The sequence below is a fragment of the Chionomys nivalis genome, chromosome 21 (genome assembly GCF_950005125.1).
Source record: "Chionomys nivalis chromosome 21, mChiNiv1.1, whole genome shotgun sequence".
Taxonomy (NCBI): Eukaryota; Metazoa; Chordata; class Mammalia; order Rodentia; family Cricetidae; genus Chionomys; species Chionomys nivalis.
The window spans coordinates 40,244,761-40,261,237 of record NC_080106.1 but is presented as its reverse complement, the minus strand read 5'-3'; the positions used below and the strand labels follow the sequence as shown (position 1 = coordinate 40,261,237).

The window sequence follows — 16,477 nt, the reverse complement described above, 5'->3', positions numbered from 1 at the left end:
GGACAGGCCGCACCCCCCTGGCAGATGTAGTGAGTGGTGTAAGAGCAGGGGCTCAAGTGACCTGCAGCTGTGTTCAGACCAGACTCTGGGTAAGGGACAGAAATGAAAACAGTTTCCCGTAGCAGCTCTGAGCCTGGGATCTTCTGCTCTGACCCTGACTGAAGTCTGAGGGCCCGTGAAGAGAGGAGCTGGGTGGACAGGTATCAAGCTCCGTGTCCAGGGCTGCCTTAGCACAGGATTGTAAGGCCGAAGGACCAGTCTGGGGCCCGTCTTTGTTTATTTGACTAGGATTTACTGAGCACCCTGAGTTTGTAGCACTGTAACATACATGTAACATACATGTAGCACTGTAACATACATGTAACACACATGGCCAATATGTTATTGAGGAGTGAAGCGCAAAGAGGAAGGTCATGTGGCAGGTGGAGAGCTGAGGTCACAGACGTAGAAATGCCGGAAGCTGGGACTGGAGTTGCAGAAAGGGAGACATTTGGAGGAAGAACGTCCTAGGCAGAGGAATGGCATATGAAGTCTGAAGGAATATTTTGCCTAGGTCAAGGGAACCGTCTCCTTAGATTGTTCTTGACTTGATTTGATGTAGACTAGTATGTGGATTAGGTTTCAGGCTAAGCAGCTATAACAAAATGGCCCTAAAATATAGAGGCTCCAAAAGGGTGAAAATCTATCTATTTTTGACATAATGCTTCAAAGAATCCAGGAAAACAAGACTGCTCCTTGGGGTCATTCGAAGACTGTGGCTTGCGAGTCTGCTTCCTCAACACGTAGTCTCCATCTTTAGGGTGAGGGCTGTCTGTAGTCTCTGTCTCCAGCTCCCCAGAAACAGGAAGGGAAGAAAGGAAGGCGAGCACTTGCTTTTCTTTGTAGGAAAGTGTCCTCATCCCAATACCTGTTTACCTACCCCTGGCAAGAGCTCAGCCACAGCTGCCTGCCTGGTACTCAGGATGTGGCGGTACAGAATCTGCCTTCCTGTAACTGGTGCTCCCTCTCGCCGATTCTGCAGGTGTGGCTACCGAGGGGGCTACATGGAGGTGATTAATTTGCACCCTGAGATCAAAGGGCAGCTGGTAAAGCTACTGTCGGTTCGCCTCTGCCCGCCAGTGTCTGGACAAGCCGCCATGGACATTGTCGTGAATCCCCCTGTCCCAGGCGAGGAGTCCTTCGAGCAGTTCATCAGGGTGAGTCCACGTGACCTAGCTGCGTCACTGCTATTGTCAGGGTCACGGTTCCTTACCAGCCACATTTGATGGTGTGTCTGTGGGTGTCCATCCACGTCCATCCCTCAAGGATCACCCATGATGTCTCTTGGTGGCTGAACCACTCTCATGAGTTAAGTCCAGAATTGCAACAGAGTGTGTTTAGAAGTGGGAAGAATGTTCTCTTCTCACCTGTGTGCATTGTAAGTGGGGAGGATTCCAGGAGAGCCCCATTTCTGGCAGACATTTTTGTTACTAGCCTGAAAAGAAGGGGAAGTAAGTAGAGTATCAGTTTAAAAAGCAACAATAAAACCATTTTAGATTGTACAATCTAAAAGTCAGTTCCAGACGGTATAAATTCATATCTCTCTCTCTCTCTCTCTCTCTCTCTCTCTCTCTCTCTCTCTCTCTCTCACACACACACACACACACACACACACACTGGAGGGTTTAATAGCCCTGTTTTTGAGTTCACGATCCTACTCCTTCAACCTCTTAAAGGCTAGGATTCCAGGCATACACTACCACACACCCCTTCCCCCTTCCCCCTTTCTCTTTCTTATAGTAAAATATAAATAACTAAACCTTTGCTCTTTTTAAATACATGGTTCTAGCCTACTGTAGTGAATGCCTTTAATCCCAGCACTCAGGAGACAGAAGCAGAAGGGCCTCTGTGAGTTTGAGACCAGCCTGGTCTACATAGTGAGTTCTAGGACAGCCAGAGCCACAGTGAGACCCTGTCTAAACAAACAGTTCAGTTTCATTAAGGAAAGACATTCAGATTGTGTGCAGCCATCTCTCCCTTCCATTTCAAGAACTCTTCCATCATTCCCAGCTGAAATTTCAGATCCAGTAAATGCATAACGTCCTGGAAGCCAGCGTTCTACTAGGTCTCCATGAGTCCCCTAACATGTATATGCAGAGGTGGAATTATACGATGTTTGCTCCTCTGTGCCTGGCTTATTCCACTTGGTGCAGTGTCTCAGAAGAGCAGAAGACTCTTTGGGTTTGAGGACTAGGTCGTATGTCGTTGCATGGCTGTGCCCCCTTTTGTTTTTCTGCTCACCTTCAGGACCTACCTTTTGCACAGTAGTACTTGCCGAAAGTCCGATTGATTCTATTCCGGCTGTGGATGCTTTTCCAGCTCTGCTGACTCTCTTCTCCCTGGGTCTGTGTCCGTGTACACCACACTGACAGAGACTGCAAAGGGATAGTCCCTGGATGACATGATGGGACTGGGCTGGTCTCCAGGAGGACCCATGACTCTCATAGATGTGTTTCTAGGATATTCCTTCCAGGGTCAGGTACATTCAGATTGATGAATGAAAAAAAAAATGCCTGGGAACTGGAGAGATGACTCAACAGTTAAGAGCACTGGCTGCTCTTCCAGAGGTCCTGAGTTCAATACCCAGAAACCGCAACCATCTGTAATGAGATCTGGCGCCCTCTTCTGACCTGCAAGTGTACGTGCAGACAGAACACTATACATAATAAATCTTTTAGGAAGGAAGGAAGGAAGGAAGGAAGGAAGGAAGGAAGGAAGGAAGGAAGGAAGGAAGGAAGGAAAAAAATCACAGCCGGGCAATGGTAATGCACACCTTTAATCTCAGCACTCAGGAAGCAGAGGCAGGTGGATCTCTGTGAGTTCGAGGCCAGCCTGCTCTACAAGAGCTAGTTCCAGGACAGGCTCCAAAGTTACAGAGAAACCTTGTCTTGAAAAATAGAAAAAAAAAAAAAAAGAAAGAAAGAAAGAAAAGAAAGAAAAAAAATCCCTGCAGAAAGCCCTGTCTATCTGTCCCTATCCACCCCTTCCCCTTGCCCTATTTACTGTGCTGTGCACACACAGCTCATTTCTGTCAATGTGTTGAAAGTACAGCCTTCCATAGCCTTACCTAGGGTTATTGATTCTTGTGCTTTCCGTCCATCGTCAGGAAAAAGAATTCGTTCTTGGTAATCTGGCCGAGAAAGCGAAGCTAACAGAAGATCTGTTTAACCAAGTCCCAGGGATTCAGTGCAACCCCTTGCAAGGAGCTATGTATGCTTTCCCCCGGATCCTCATTCCTGCCAAGGCTGTGGAGGCGGCTCAGGTCAGTAGAGGGTCGGCTGTCTTCCTGGCTTCGCTTGAGCTGTCTGGGTCATGGTTGGCGTTTGCTTTGGTGAGCAGCGCTGCTGCTTAGGGGTTCTGAACTCTGTGGGCCTCTTGGACAGATGCAGTTTACTGTGTGTCCTCGAATGTCTAGGCCCCAGAACCATCTTCCTGACCGTGACCTGATATCCTGCTTTATTTTGCAGGCAGGACCGGGGCGGGGGGGGGGGGGCTCAGGCACAGAAAGGAGGACCTGGCATTCCGCATTCTGGTTCTATCTGGCTTTGATGGCCACCTCATGGGGTCTTGATTGCCCAGGTGGGACCGCACTATGTAGCTCATGTTGGCGCTGAATTCAAGTCATTCTTGTTGAAGATTCTCAAGTGCTGGGATTATAGGTGTGAACCAAAACCAGCTCTGGCTCTGGTTTTGGTTTTAATGTGTGCGGGTCTAGTGTAGAGCCAGACAGGAATCTCAAGTTCTGTCCTCCTCCCGCAGGCCCATAAGATGGCCCCAGACATGTTTTACTGCATGAAGCTCCTGGAGGAGACCGGCATCTGTGTCGTGCCTGGCAGTGGCTTTGGGCAGCGAGAAGGCACCTATCATTTCAGGTAAAATATTTTCTGTGGAGGCAGGCAGTGTTGGTCCCTGGCTTGTCCAGGGCAACTTGGGTTGCTGCTTTAGAGACTGAGGGGTCTGAGCCTCTATCCTCCTTGAGTGATCCCACCTTGGCAAGCTGAGACCCTGTCAGAGAGAAGGAAAACAGGGACACTGCACAGCCATCTCCTGAGTGTTCCTGGGCTGTTCTCTCTGCCGCCTCCTGTCCCTGTCACATTCCGTGCGTCTGGGTGCGCGGGGCAAAGCCCGTGTGTTAGTTAGGTTTCTCTTACTATTGTTAGCCCCATGATGAAAAGCAACTCGGGGAGGAAGGTGTTTATTTGGTGTACAAGTTACCATCCACGGTCAGGGGGAGCCAGTGCTGGACCCTGGGGGCAAGACCTGAAACCGCGACCACAGAGGAGCCCTGCTCACTGGCTTGCTTTCCATGGCTCGCTCGGCCTGCTTTCTTATATAATCCAGGACGTCTGCCCGGGGATGGCTCTGCCCGTGCCTGGCTGGACCCTTCCATATCAATCATCACGCCAGTCTGATAGAGTTATTTTCTCAAGTGAAGTTCTTCCCAAATAACACTAGCTTGTGTCAAGTTGGCAGAAAAAGCAACCAGGACAGCCTGGCACAGGACAGGTGCTCTGTAGCCCCTTGGCTGCACTATGGCCGTGGCACTACCCTAGGCCCCAAAGGCTGCTAAGGCACCGCTGACACAGAAGTAGCTCCACATTCTGAGAGGCTGTTCACAGCCCTGGATAGACATGAGCACGGATTCCCAGAGCTGTTCGGCAAGTGTTCCTCCCCAAGGCCAGCTCCATTCAGAATCTGATCATTTCTTCCCCTCTCCTGTGGCGCTGTATCTTGTAGCAGATGCTAAAAAAAGAAACGTCATGAGTGGCTGGCCTCTGGAGCCAAGTCTTTGCTTAGTCAAAGGACACGGGTTGTGCCCTAAGAGGGACAAACTGCCTACCTGACCCTTTTACCTTTGGTTAGGGTCTCTGCTGTGGTTTAAGATCCACCCGAAATGTAGAGCTGAGATTGCGGTGTAGCTCGGTGGTCGGTCATACGACGAGTGTGAGTCCTGGGTTCCATGCCCCACGTGCCACCCAAAGTGTTGATGAGCTGGGAAGCCTGTTGTCGGGACCAGAGGGAGAGCTGGGTTACTGTGGCAACTGGAGATGTCTGTGAAGTGAAAGCTAAGATGTGAGGCTGGCTTCCTGTCAGAAGCTGGATCCTGGAACATACATGCACACCCAAAGAGTCAAATGTTTAATTTCTGAAGAAGGAAAAAAAAAGAGCAAGAGTCATGCTCTAGGATTAGAATATAGTTTGGCCATTTGCCTAGCATCCATGAAACCCTGAATCCAGGACCTAGCACCACAAAATGAGGGGAGGAGGTCATATTCTAGAAAGTTCTATACTAGTCAGAATGTGGTGCTAGCTGGATGTGGTGGTGCATGCACTTTAAGATGCTGAGGCAGAAGAATTACTGTAACCGCAAGGCCAGCCTGAGCAGCAGGGTGAATTCCAGAACAGCCAGTCCCATATGAGACCTTGTTTTATAAAAGAGGAAGAAAAGGTGGGGGTAGGGGGGTAGGGGAGAGTCCAAGGCAGGTAGATCTCTGAGTTCAAAGCCAATCTGGCCTACATAGCAAGTTCTAAGGACAGCTGGGACTACATACAGAGACCCAGTCTTAACAAGAACAAAACCCAACAAGCAAAACAGTGGTGCTGGCCTTCTGCAGTAATGAAAGATACATTTTGGTGAGTTGATCCAAATTCATTGCTTTAGTAGACAGGTCTCACCGTAGTGAAAACGCCTGTGTACAAGCCACTGTGGAGGTATGTGTCTATATTCCCAGCTTCCTGGAGGCTGAGGCAAGAGGGTTGCTGAGGCTCAGGGCTTCATGGCTCTTTTGGACAGCTTGTGAGATGGGGAAGAAGGCCTAGGAGAGACGGTAGTTTCACAAATGAGAGGCTCTCTCTAAATCAGACAATGTGGGCCCTCCCGACCTCGTCACCCTCCCGAACTTGTTGCAAGGAGTGTTGTTGGGGTGTTGTTGTTCATCCTATGAACAGCCCGGCTGATGGTGCTCTCTTTCCTGACAGAATGACAATTCTCCCTCCCGTGGAGAAACTGAAGACAGTGCTCCATAAGGTGAAAGATTTTCACCTCAAGTTCCTGGAGAAATACGCATGAGGACGCCTCAGGCGCCAGAGGGTCTCGGTCCCGATCTCACCCAGGCCTTCCTCTTGGACTCTGCCTCAGACCTCATGCAGGCCGTCAGCCTGGTTCATCATCATGTTTCCCAGGAGACTTTCTTTGTGCCTTGAGCAAACAGTGATTTTGCAATGTCTCGCAGGCCCTGTTGTTTTTTTTAAATGCAGCCAAAGTAGAGTCAACTTGCTCGGCAGATATGGCTGGGATTCTCTGAATCACCTATCCTTCTTGTGTTTGGAAAGTTCCTTTGGGTTTTGAACAGCCAGGGTACATTGAAATGAGAGCGTTCTTACCTACAGAAACAAGCAGGTGTTGGGAATGTGTGACTTTACATGGTGAGGACCAGAAGCCCAGAAATCAACAGTGAGATCCCTTAGCAGCGTGGAGACGTACGTTTTGAACAGTAAACCTGCAAGTCCGGCAAGCACCCAGAGAAAACTTATCATTCTGGTCTGGATATAGACAGCTTCTCACAGACCACAATACTGAAGTCAGTAGTGGCACGGGGTCACATCAGATTCCAGGCTAGATTGTACTGAACACAGCATTGGCAGGGGCCATGACCTTGGGAAAACAGGTTGCAAGTTGAGCTGGGTCTTCTGAGCCAGGTGCGGGATGACTCAGCACCCTGAGCTCTGCGCATGCTTTTGCTGAGACCTTGGTATAAAAGGTCTCCTGGGCTGCAGGGACACCAGGGAGAGCCCTGAAATATCTTGGTGACGCGAGGATCCATCCCTCTGGTTACCTAGGGACAGTCTTCTCCCAAGGGCTTGTCTGAGCCTTTGTACCGATTGCCCCCTGCTGGTGGCAGCAGAAATAAGCAAAGGCTGAGAAGTGCCCTACATTAGGAGCAGGTGGATCTTTTTAAAAATCTGACAGTGCAGCCCCTGCAGGTCTTCTGTTTCAAACTAAATTTGGCTCATTTTGTGACTGTAATTGATGACAGTGCCCGCTACACCAACTGCCAGGAAGGGGTGTGCAGTCTGAGTCAGCAAACTTCTACAGCAGTTTCCTGCCTCCTTCCCCATCTGTGGACCGGGTCCCACGTCATCAGCCATCCTTCCGTGTCACAGAGTAGCCGCCACCAAGCAGGCATAGTCCTTAAATTACTGCACCTGGGTGGAACCAGGTGCATGCCAAGGAGACGGGTGCTACAGGGAGCAGCAGGCCAGGTTTTCCTCCCCAACATCCCTTGGCCAGTCTACCTTCTTCATGAGAAGTGAGGGAAGCCGTGACCAGCTCAGGGACCCATGTACCCAGTGAGTCTGGAAATGCAAGGAGCTAGAGAGAGCGATGCGCAGGGCTGTGGGGGTCCTGTGCTGTGATTCCACACTGGGTCTGTGCAGGGGGGTGCAGTTTTTAAAAGAGCTTCAAGCTGCTAACACGAGATTACTGTGAAGGAAGCAGCCACGGTCTTATCAAAATGAAATGTTCTGGAACTTTCCTTAAAAAGTTGAAAAGCTAGCGTGTATGCTTGCTAGGCATATACATTCTGAGCTATCTCAATGAATGGTTAACTAGAAGCTAGTCTATTTTTTATATTTTTGTAACAATTGCTTTTTTCATGGTGGGGGGTGGGAGGGTTAGTATTTATAATCCTAACAAGTCCAATAATTTTTATAAGTCTCTTCAGATTATAAATAATCCTCCAAATTTTGCAATGTTTACATGTTTTTTTAAAAAGATGATAAATATGCTACGTTTGCTTTTTAAATAAAAGCTTAGGTGTTCTGAGAGATTAATAATGTCAGGTAGGAATACTGGTTGTGGCAGTTTGGGTTTTCTACAGATTCTGTTCCCACGCCTTTTCTCCCTCAGCGTCACTGAAGACAGTTGTTTGTCATTTGGGGTTTCCCTTGGGAGTCGACTCCTGTGAGGTTGTTGTTCCTCCAGAGATGGGGGTGGGTGGTGCTGTGGAAGCCTGGGCCAGGCTGGACCTGGGTCAGTGACACCCAAAGACATTGTTTGCGTTGGGTGCAAGGGCAGGGGCAGACCTGCCTGTTCTCGGCTGTTTCCCGTCCCAGTTCTTCAGGCCTCCCTGACAGAGGTCCTCGGTAATAGCTGTGCCAGGAAGTTCTGAACAATAAACTATGTGCCCAGAATGGTGACTGTTTAGCTGTTGATTAATTCTAAGAGTTGAATGGGGATGAGTGGGATTCAAGTGCTATGCTTTTCTCCCAGCACTGGGGGCAGAGGCAGGCTGGGCATCTGTGAGTTTGAGTCCTGTCTGACCTGTATAGTAAGACCCTGTCTCAAAACAAAATAAAAACAAACAGTAAGTGAATAGGTGAGCGGATTACTAGCTTATATTTGTTCTGAACAGCAAATCTGTGTAAACACCCCAAACTTCAACCAACAGCTTCTGGTTAGGGTTCGGTCCTAAAGACAGAAGTTGCTGACCTAGGGAAGCTTCAGGCCTCTTTGTGTTTTTGCTTTGAATCAGGGTCTGGCTCTCTGGCCGCCTAGCATAATACTACTGCTGTATACCCTGTCTGACTTCAGACTCACTGTACTCCGACGATGACCTTGTGTGTGTCCCCTCCACTTTCTAAGTGAAGGCCTGCACCACCATCCCCTGCCCTAACAAGACATTAAAACGAACATGGACTTGGGCTTCTCCTGGAAGTAAAGTGAGAAGTGATAGAGCCCAGTAGTGTGGCGCACGCCTTTAATCCCAGCACTGGCAGGGGAGGGGGTAGAGGCAGGCAGAGTTTGAGGCCAGCCTGGTCTGCAGAGCAAGTTCAAGGACAGCCAGAGCCACACAGAGAAACCCTTTGCTGAAAACACACACACACACACGTCACCTCATGTCTCTCTCGTGCCTGGTTTTAACAAGTTGATTTTTTTTCTTCCAAACTACTTAAAAGCAAGTTTTAGACATTGACTATTATCCCTAGATAATTGAATGTGGGTTTTTCTCCTACCTCCCACTCCAGTTTTTTTTAGAGGTGGTGTGTAAAGCTGGACTGGATTCACCACGTGTCCTCCTGCTTCAAGGTCACCAGGATTATTGCCGTGCACCATGACATTAAGAAGTTCATTGTGCATCCTTTAAAAGGACGTTGCTTATTTGTTTGAGAAGGGCCTTGTTATGTAGCCCTGGCTGGTTTGGAACACGCTATATAGACAGTGGTCTGCCTCCCAATTGTTAAGATTAATGGTGTTCACCACCTTGCCCTGTGCTTATGTGTGGGATTCTTTTCTTGTGGTGGTTGGTTTGTTGTTTGTTTGAGACAGAGTCTCACTATGTAGTCCTGGCTGTCCTGGAACTTGCTGTGTAGACCAGGCTGTCCTCGAACTCATTGAGATCTGCCTGCCTCTGCCTCCCGAGTGTTGGGATTAATGATTAAATGACCTTTTCATGACTTTAATGCCATTATCACATCTAACAAAATTAACAAACTATATTGTGCATAACCCAGGTTATTGTCAGATTTTTATGAGTTATTTTTTTCACTTTTTTAGTGTGTACATGTATGTGCATATGTCACGGTACACATGGGAAGGTTAAGAACAATTTGGGGGAGTGGATTCTCTCCTTTTTCCATGTGGGTTCCAGGGACCGAGCTCAGATCATCGGGCTTGGCAGCAAGGACCTTTGTCCAATGAGCCATCATGCTGGCCCCTTCACTGTCTACTGCTAAACAACCAGGGCCAGCCCCAGCTTTGTTACCGCTCTGACAAAAGGACCTCTGCAACTGTAGACACAACGGCCACCTCCCAGTTCTCTTAACTAAAAATTAAGCTCAAAGACAAATATTTACAGAGCACTTTTCCCACATGTATGGTAAGGCTGTTTGTCTGAAAACAATGGAAGCTGAACTGATAGGAACAACCACAAAGACTTCATTGGCTCTTCAAATCAGGAAACCAAGAGCATACCTGGTGGCACAGGCCTGTACTCAGGAAGGTGAGGCAGGAGGATTGACAAGCGCTCAATTTGACGGACTACACTAGAGTGAACCCCATCTCTGTGTTTTTAAAATAACAAAGAGGGACAAGAGAGATGACTCAGCAGGAAAAAAAGCATGCTCGCTGCTCTTCCAGAGAACCAGATTCAGTTCCTAGCACCCATGCAGCTAGCTCACAACTGCTGCAACGCCAGCTCCGAGGCCTGCGTGTCACGTGTTGTCGTCTGTGGGCGCCTGTGGGTGCCTGCACTCTTGTGCACATGCCTATGCAGACACACACATACTCATAGTTTTTAGAACTGAACTTTAAAAAGCCATATTGGATGCATTAATAAATTATTCCATCACTGACATCATGTCATAGAACAGTGCGTTCTCTAGTAATCTGCTGTGGATTGATGGGTAGGGATGTCAGAGCTAACCCCTTTGTTTCTAATGTAGTAATTCTCACTTTGCGTGGCCCAAATGCAGAGCACTCCCGACAGGTTCTTAGCGCCACCTGGCACCCAGGAATGCTAAACAGGCGCCCCCTCCCTACGCACATTCTATACTATGGAAAATTGGTATTTCCTCTTCACGTCCCAAATCTTTCTGGGTAACTGCCCCGCTTGCCCTGGTGTGTAGTACGGAGCACTGAATCCAGAGCCTTGCGCATGCTCCCTAAGCCTCGGCTCTGTGGACATGTTGGCGGTGTTACTGTCCAGTCCTGCCGTTTAGGAGAAAATAGCTCTCCCTCAAGATTCCCAGTTGAGTATGTGACCAGTCCTGACTAATCAATGTCCGCTGGCACACTGACCACAGTGATTAGCTCAGGATGGCATGTAACGCACACGAGATCAGTAAGAGCCCCAGTCGAGATTTATCTTGGAAGTTGCTGTTCTCCTGGGGAGGCTGGCATGGCTCTTTGGATGATGTTGAACTACAGGGCCTTTGGAATTCAGACTTGAACTGGAATTTCCTCTTCCTCATTGATCAAGTGACCTTTCTCGTTCCCTTTTAAACATCCATTTATTTTATATTTTACATGTGTGTTTGCCTATATGTATATTAAGTGTGCCAAATGTGCACAGTGCTGCAGCATCCAGAAGAAGACATCATATCCTGGACCTGGAGATACAGATGTTGGTGAGCCACCACATGTGTGCTGGGAACTGAACCCAGGTCCTCTACAAGAGTAGCAAGTGCTCTCAACTACTGAGCCATCTCTCCAGCCTCCTTTTGGAAATTTCTTAATCTCTGAGATGTGGCTTCCTTGCTTATAAACAAAATCAAAATCCTTTATAGGTTGCTGTCAGTTTCCAATGAAAGAGCATGTATAAACACTAAATGCTGAGCTTGGTATGTATAAGTCATTCTATATGCATTGCCTGTTAGACATGGTTCACACCAGCCTATCAGCCCACAGCACTATTGTGCACTTATAAATTTACCTTTTCACTGTCAGTGCGTGTACAAATGAAGTATCTCTGGTGGGGAGGGGGGGCGTAGCCTGGGGTTTGATGAGAAAAACTTTTTCTTAGACATTTGGTCCCACTGACAGAAAATATGGCGGCTTCTGGCCAATGGGGCATAGTCCCTACCTATCTCTGGTGCAGAAAGACCTGTCATGCATGGGCGGTGATTTGTGCTAGGCCTGCCTTCTGCCAGGCAGGACGGCGTTGTTTGTCAAGGGATGGAAAACCTAGCCAGTCAATTACAGGATAGCACTAATTCTCTGGACTGAGAATTTATAAGGTTGTGGTCTCTTCTAACAGAAGTAGGCAAACTTTTTCCCGAGTGAATCAAGATAGTAAAAAGTCTACAGAGCATAGGGTGATAGATGATTTGGATCTTAAATGTCCCCCGAAATGCCATGCATTCAAGCTTGGTCACCAGCCTGTGGCACTCTGAAGAGACGGTGGACCTTGTCGGAAGTGGGCTCTAATGGAAGAAAGTGTGACGTGGAGGGAGGCGTACCCTGGACACACGATGTTGGCTTCCCGGTCCTCGTCTCGCTGTGTAAGCAGAGCCCAGAAGGAGACACCGAACCTTTAAATCCCACCAGATTCGGGCTCTGAAGACATGGGCAGGATATTTACCAGAATGTGACATGAACGGCTCCATCCTCAATCTTCACTGGATCCTGCTGCCCTCTGGAGCCCTGTGAACCAGGCCTCTGTTGTCCTTTCTGTCAGTCTCCAGACTCCTACAGACACGACCCGTTAGACTCTGCTTGCAGGATTCAGAGGGATTTCTAGCCCTGCATGCCAAACACTTCTGCATTTCTCCATCAAACCAGTTCCAGAGCCAAGCACGACACGGCTGCGTTTGTCACGGCAACAGCTCTCCTTCTCAATATTTTTTGTACTATTTTCCTGATTGCCATGATAAAGCACCCCAAAACAGGCATCTTAAGGAAGAAGGGGTTTATTTGGGCTCACAGTTTGAGGGCACAGCCCCTGGGAGCAGGGAGGCATGAAAGCACACTCTTTAATCTCAGTGCTTAGGAGGCAGAGGCAAACGAATCTCTGAATTAGAGGTTAACCTCTTCTAATAACCTCTTCTACATAGTGAGTTCCAGGCCAGTCAGTGCTATGGAGTGAAACCCTGTGTCAAAAATAACAATAACTGGGCAGTGGTGGTGGACACCTTTAATCCCAGCACTTGGGAGGCAGAGGCAGGCAGAACTCTAAATCTGAGGCCAGTGTGGTCTACAAAGCAAGTTCCAGGATAACCAGGGCTGTACAGAGAAACCCTGTCTCAAAAACAAAACCAAGCAAACAAGTAATACAAAAACTTAAAGAAGCACATAACCATAGCAGGGAACTGGAGAAATGGCTTAGCACTTAAGAGGACTTGCCGCTCTTGCAGAGGACCCAGGTTTGGTTACCAGCACCCATATGGTAGCTCACAACCATCCATAGTTCTAGTTCCATCTGATCAGATGCCCTCTTGATCTTTCAGTGGCCCACGGAGGACCTCGACTCCTGGTAGTATCTGGATTGGCACAGGGTTGGTTCTAGGCTTTGAGTGGCTGTCTCACTGAATAAATACCTATCTTTTCTCAGCTACCTACACAGCATTCTACTTGGCTGAATCCTGACTCACCCCACCCTGCACTGCCCAGGCTCAATTTATTGTACTAATTGAGCATCACATAATGGGTTGACATCAGCTTCTTCAGACATGTGACAACAGATGAGGTCTGATATTTTAGAATCTGTTTATGTTGCTTTCACGGCGGGAGTTTTTCTAGGTCTTCGCTTAGAGTGTAAAATCAACAAAGCAGTGTCTCTCTGTGCAGCCATTACACAATTCATTCTACCCATGAGAAAGAAAGTATTAAGAGTTGAAATATTTTTTTAATACCAGCAATGTGGAATTGGCTGTTAGTTTCTGGACCTTCCATGACTTACTTTAATCTTTGTTCAAGTCACAAATTCTGCAGTGTTCTCATGTATCCTCTGAGGTAGACATCGTTACAGATCCCACATTTTATTGGTTTGATTCTATTATAAATTATGTCACAGTTTTCTATATTTAAAATTGTACTTAAGTACAGAAGTGAATAATCACTACTTGTTTGAGAAGTCAAGTATTTCAGCATGAGAACCTTGATGGTTAAAAAAAAAAGTTTATAAAAAAATGCTGGTGTCCAGCACTGCAGGATGACATCCATTTTAAAGGTATTTGAGAGCCAGGCATGATGACACAAGAGATTAGTCCCAGGATGAGGTGATGAAGTGGAGGAATCACTTAGATCCAGGGATTGGGGATCAGCCAAACCCCATCTGGAAAAAAAGTTTCAAGCCTAGAATCCATAATCCCAGCACTAGGAAAGCAAAGGCAAGGGGATCTTCTTAAGTTCAAAACCAGCATGGGCTGCCTCTATAGTTCCAAGTTGGCCACAGGAAACAAAAAGAAACGTGGTTTGTCCTGTCTGCAGTCCTCCTATAATGAAGGGCTGTATTGTTCTTCTAGAATTTGTTTTCAGGTTATTAGTTCATATCCCCCATATCTAAAATTTAGTTTAAAAAGAGCATGAAGTACTTCCATCAGTAAATATTTATTTACACTCTACTTTGTATCAATATTCTGTGCACTAGGAAGTAGTATTGTGTTTGGTTCTGCAGACTCAATCCAGTGCCTTACTCACCCAAGGCCAAGTGCTCTGCCACTCACTGAGTTCCATGCCCAGCCCTAGAAACTTTATAGTCTGGTTCACAAGTGTTTATACCTCCATCCAGGGGAACTGCCACCCTCTTCTGGCCTTTCCACAGACACCAGGCACATAGAACACAGTAGATGTGCAGCAGAAACACACACACACACAAAAACGATGGTTTAAAAAAATAAAGAAGACCTAGTTCTTGTTCCCATCTTGTAAGATGGCAAGTGAGAAAGCCGGGAAGCCACACACAGGATCTAGAAACTTGGAGCCACAGCTGGTATTCACGGTGTGGTTCAACAGAATAACCGTACAGTGGAGAAGCCGAAGACCAGATCCATCAGCATCTTCTACAGAAGAACTGACAGCATGAAAATGATCGTGGATTGGCTTGCGTGGTAGGAAATTGAGGAGGCCAATGAGGGCCAAGAACACAGTAGCTCCTCGGTCCGGAAAGATGATTACTTCAGACGTCTCAGTCTGGCACTGGAAGCCTGCAGGGTTAATTCCTACACATCTGAGTTCAGAGGTCACGCAAGGATGGCAACAACCAGGTCAGCAATGGGCCAGGCACACCCACTTAGCAAGAGCCAGTGCGGGTAGACAAGCAACACTGGTTTTCTTCTGTGCCAGCTGCCAGAGGGTGCTGCCTGCCCTGGGGAAGGGCTTCTCCCCTTATCCCTTCCCACACAGACATGCCTGCCCCAAAACATACTTCTTAGTTACTTAAGACACCATCATGTGGACAATCCGGATTCACCAACACAATGGGAAGTTCACTGAGGGGCACTGTTTTGGTGACATTAATGAAATCTGCCATGCATTCGGGAGGCCCTGCACCAGAGGAAGTACTCAGCTAACTTCAAAGTCGAAAATTAACTCGATTTTGCTACTGTCACAAAACCAGTTGGTGAACAACGGCAGTGCCTAGGGTTAAGTCTTGCAAAATATTATCCTAAGATGTGCCAAGGAAACAAGTGTTGAGTTATGGAAAATCCCTTAGTCAGTGTGAGGAAGCAGCATTTTGACATTGTTACTGAACTTGGTGGTTACAACTTGTGTCCCGAGTCTGGCCACTCGTTCTCAATAAACCAATAAAAAGAGCCAAATTAATAGTGGAAAGCAGAAAAAGATCTATTCAACGTGGCCACATTGGGAAGTGGGGCTGTTAATTTCACTGGTTGAGAATAAGACAAATACCACTTTAGTCAGAAAGCAAGCTTTAAATACTGACCAGACTGATGAACTCTCTGGCCAGGTCCATCTCTGGTTTTCCAGAAAATGGCACCAAGTCACGTTTTGCAGGGGCTTAAAAAGACCAAACCCTTAGTTAACTGCATTTCCCATGAGGTCCAATCAGAGGCAAGCAGACGGCTTGATGTACTTCCTGCTTGCCAGGGTACCTTCCACCTCTGTTCAATCAAGGGAATTCTGACATATTTCCTGCTCACATGTGATCAAGGCCACATCCAGTGCAGATGGGGGCCAAAATTAACTTGTTTAGGGGAGTGAAAACAGGCAGCTTCTTATCCCCCATATAAGAACAGTAGCCTCCAGCATTTAAGGAAGTATCTGTTCTTGGACAAAGAAGCATATTTGCTTCATGGATCTCTTAGGCATAGTGATTAAAACTTAAAAGTTTAACTTTGGCTCTCCCACAGGACAAGAGATTCAGCAACTCCAAGTCCATCTTCAATGTCCTCAAGTGAAATCAAAGTTTATTAAGTAGAAGCAAGAGATTCAGCAAACCCCTCAAGTCCATCTTTAGGGTCCTCAAGTGAAATCTAAGTTTATTAAGTAGAGAGCCAAGGATATTGCACACCTAGGCAGTTCAGTCTCATCACAATTCCCTATGGATACATCGATTCCTACTTCACAAATGAGCTGTGGACACCGTGACAGGAAGGTGAGCCCCTTTACACAGAGAAAAACCACAAAGGTACAGCAGTACAAGGTTAATCAGGTCAGGGACTCAAGATCTTATCCAACTGTTCCTCAGTTCCAGGGCTACTTATTGACCCATTTGGTTCTAACAAGTGATACTTACCTTCACAAATTGATCTATATTTCTCACCAAGAATTTGATATCTTATTGTGTATTATTAGATTTTTCTTTGTTCTATTTTTTTTTAATTGTTTTCAACAAAATTCTTACTTGTTGAGACACAAGCTGCCCAGTCTGCAGGACAAAGAGAGTGGAGAGGGTTTCCTGGTTTTTCACAGCCAGGGAGCAGCTGTGCAAAAGATCCACCCTCCTGAGCTGACGCAATCCACAGACCTACAGCACAC

At 47.2% G+C, this 16,477-nt stretch overlaps 1 protein-coding gene and 1 pseudogene across 2 annotated transcripts in view; one reads left to right on the top strand and one right to left on the bottom strand.

Moving 5' to 3' along the window:
* Gpt2 (glutamic--pyruvic transaminase 2) overlaps positions 1–8,308 on the top strand; it is a 33,553-nt gene extending 25,245 nt beyond the window's left edge. For both annotated transcript variants that reach the window (XM_057753682.1, XM_057753681.1), the window contains 4 exons: positions 1,022–1,196; positions 3,146–3,301; positions 3,799–3,911; positions 6,019–8,308. In XM_057753682.1, the coding sequence (XP_057609665.1) occupies positions 1,022–1,196; positions 3,146–3,301; positions 3,799–3,911; positions 6,019–6,109 (535 nt within the window). In that variant the 3' untranslated portion in view covers positions 6,110–8,308. The remainder of the gene's footprint in view (positions 1–1,021; positions 1,197–3,145; positions 3,302–3,798; positions 3,912–6,018) is intronic.
* A 4,936-nt stretch (positions 8,309–13,244) lies between these two features.
* On the bottom strand, positions 13,245–13,429 carry LOC130863307 (ATP synthase membrane subunit K, mitochondrial-like; annotated as a pseudogene).
* Between the last annotated feature and the right edge of the window lie 3,048 nt (positions 13,430–16,477).